Below are 3,113 nucleotides of genomic sequence, written 5' to 3'. Positions count from 1 at the left end.
GGACAACCAAAGTGATGTTGGTTGACATTATAGCACCCACATTGATCGGGTACCCAGACATAATTGAAGCCACCAAGACTGCTCAGGGAAGTGGGAGTTTGTTCTCATTTAAGCACGGGTCAATGCGGCTGCACACGAAACCCTGCCACCCTTTAGCTTCAAAGTTTAGGGTGGCCCAGACTATGGGAACCCCTGCTGTGAGCCACGAGGGTGGTAGTCCTCTAGCAGCCAAAATCTTAGCCAGCCACGGGCGAGCTGCATCACCCATAGCTAGCTTCTCAAGATACTGAACAACTTTCACTTCTTTAAACCCCACATACTTGTTCAAGGAGCAGGCATCAAACTTGATTTTCAGATTCCGCACTTTGGTTATCTTGGTGCCCTTCTTGATGTGAGTCACGTTTGCATAGAATTCTTTGACCAAGTGCTCATTTTCATCTAGGACACTTTGGTTGAACCACTTCCACCCCTTGCGCTCGTTAAACTGTCTAAGGATATTTGGATTATGAATATCCAAATCCTTGACTAAGAACTGTTGCTTAAATGTGAGTGATCTCTGGGGCCACAATTCCCGGAACATGTTGAAGGCTGTCAAGCTCACGAATCTATCCTTCTACATCTCCTTCTTCTTTACCCTCTCAAGACCACCCACTTGAGTGTCTCCCCCTTTACTGTCATCCGGGACGTCATCATCATCATCAACATTGATTGGTGTAGTCGGGGAATGTGAGAAAGAGGGCTCAGAATCATGGCTACCATCTTCCGAACCTTTAGAAGAACTAGCAGCGGAAGATGATTCACCAACCAAGTGGAATCTACCCGGGACTTGTTGAGATTGGGTGTTAGGTGGGGCTTGGTTAGAATTTCCCTCAGAAACTTCCCTAGACGGGAGATACTCACCGGTGTCTGATGATTCAGGGACTCTGTTGGCCGTAGCCTTCTTGCTTATCACTCTCTGGATGGCTAGTGGTAGGTTGCTCTTGCTTCGTCCTTGGCCTCGAGAGGGTTCTGCCCTCCCTTTTGATGAATCTCCTCTACCACGTGATCTAACCATTGTGTGCAATTATAACAATAAGAATCAGTTAGAGTTCAGGTTCATAGGACTCAAATACATGCATGATAGTTACAGGCCAGTTGTGGATAAAAAGTCTCAGGAGAGGCAATGCGGACCGCACAAAAGTGAGTGTGTCCGCAGACTGCCAAGTGTGGACCGCACAAAAGTGAGTGCGACCGCAGATTGCCAAGTGCGGATCACACAAAAGTGAGTGCGACCGCAGACTGCCAAGTGTGGACCGCACAAAAGTGAGTACGGCCGCACAATCAAAAGTGCGGACCGCATAATTTTGAGTGCGGCCGCACAACCCCAGGTTCAGACTACTAGGTCTCTGATTATTTAGCAGTGCATACCACATAATTTTGACTGCGGACAACATATTTTTGAGTGCGGTCCACACAATTCAAGAATACATATGCCCTAACTTAGAGACTGCGGAATGCATGAATGTGTGTGCAGCCGCATAATTTGGATTAACACGACACTGATTTACGATTCATACAAGTTTTGCAAGAATTAGACATGGCCCTAACAATTAAGCATGATTAGCTATTTACCCAGGCCCCAATTAACAATTATGAAGCTACCCATATGATTTTGAGTAAAGATGACTAACTATTGACATTTTTAGGCATGAAATTAACCCTAGATAAAAGAACAAAACTAAGAGAAGATGAAAAATCTAAAGATGAAATGAACATGCCAGTAATGAAGGGTGCATGTGAGAATCTACAGAGATAAAATGCCTGAAGTTTGATAATTAGTGGGGGATGTATTGTGTTTGCTTAGGGCTTGAGAGTTCAGAGATTTTAAAGTGTGAAAAGTATTGAAAAGCCCTATTTATAGGTTGACCCGTCGGGCCCAGAACTTACCTGAGTGCGGCCGCACAATTTTGAGTGCGGTCTGCACTCTTTACTTGATCCTTTGAAGAAGTTCTGTGGTCCGCACAAAAAGTGACTGTGGCTGCAGAATTTGCGCGGACCGCACAATTATGTGTGCGGCCGCAAATTGTTAAGGAATTGTGACAGGCCAAACTTCAGAGAACATGTATTTTTGGTCTTCCAGTTGTGCGGCCGCTGAGTAATTGTGCGGTCTGCACTTTTGTGACACTTAGCCAATTTTTCTTGCTTAGTCCCTGCAATGCACACCAGTCCTGCATATACTTCAAAACTAGTTAGCACAAAACAAAACCTATCTAACAAAGGAGAAAGAGAAAAAGAAAATGACACATGGGTTGCCTCCCAAGAAGCGCCTGATTTAACGTTGCGACACGATGCAGATTACCAATCATTTGAAATAAAGGACCACCACAATGTGGCCATCTTCAACCTTGCCAAGATATTGTTTAACCCGATGCCCATTGACTCTAAACACCTCGTCATTCTTATTTTTCAAATCTAGAGCACCAAAGGGGATTACATTTACCACTTCAAAGGAGCCACTCCATTTTGACTTCAACTTGCCCGGAAACATCCGTAACCGGGAATTAAATAATGGCACAAGATCTCCCTCTTTAAATTTCTTGTTGTGGATGTACCTGTCATGGAGGTACTTCATCTTCTCCTTGTAAAGGGACGAGCTTGTGTAGGCATGATACCGGAATTCATCAAGCTCATTCAATTGTGACACCCTTAGATTTGACGCGACATCCCATTCAAGGTTCAACTTCTTCAAAGCCCACATGGCCTTATGCTCAAGTTCTACCGGAAGATGGCATGCCTTCCCGAACACTAACCGGTATGGAGACATCCCGATAGGTTTTTTGTAGGCCGTTCTATAAGCCCAAAGAGCATCATCAAGTTTTCTTGACCAATCTGTCCGGTTGGCATTGACTGTCTTTGATAAAATACTTTTTATCTCCCGGTTGGAGACTTCAACTTGTCCGCTTGCTTGAGGATGGTAGGGGGTTGATACTTTGTGAGTGACACCATACTTTGTGAGTAAGGTATCAAAAGCTTTGTTGCAAAAATGCGAACCCCCATCACTAATAATGGCTCTTGGGGTACCAAACCTCGTGAAGATGTTCTTTTTCAAGAATGCCACCACACTCATTGCTTCA

General features: G+C 44.6%; 1 protein-coding gene across 1 annotated transcript; it reads right to left on the bottom strand.

Moving 5' to 3' along the window:
• Positions 1–2,341: 2,341 nt before the first annotated feature.
• On the bottom strand, positions 2,342–2,737 carry LOC138900615 (uncharacterized). The gene has a single exon (XM_070187718.1). The coding sequence runs from the start codon at positions 2,735–2,737 to the stop codon at positions 2,342–2,344; it is 396 nt and encodes a 131-aa protein (XP_070043819.1).
• Positions 2,738–3,113: the final 376 nt, after the last annotated feature.

Source organism: Nicotiana tomentosiformis, chromosome 10 (genome assembly GCF_000390325.3).
Source record: "Nicotiana tomentosiformis chromosome 10, ASM39032v3, whole genome shotgun sequence".
NCBI classification, from domain to species: Eukaryota; Viridiplantae; Streptophyta; class Magnoliopsida; order Solanales; family Solanaceae; genus Nicotiana; species Nicotiana tomentosiformis.
The sequence above is the reverse complement of the archived record's forward strand: the minus strand, read 5'-3'. Positions and strand labels throughout refer to the sequence as shown.

Excerpts from the sequence above, each read along its gene's own strand:
- LOC138900615 (XM_070187718.1), bottom strand. The coding sequence starts at position 2,737 with ATGTGGGCTTTGAAGAAGTTGAACCTTGAATGGGATGTCGCGTCAAAT.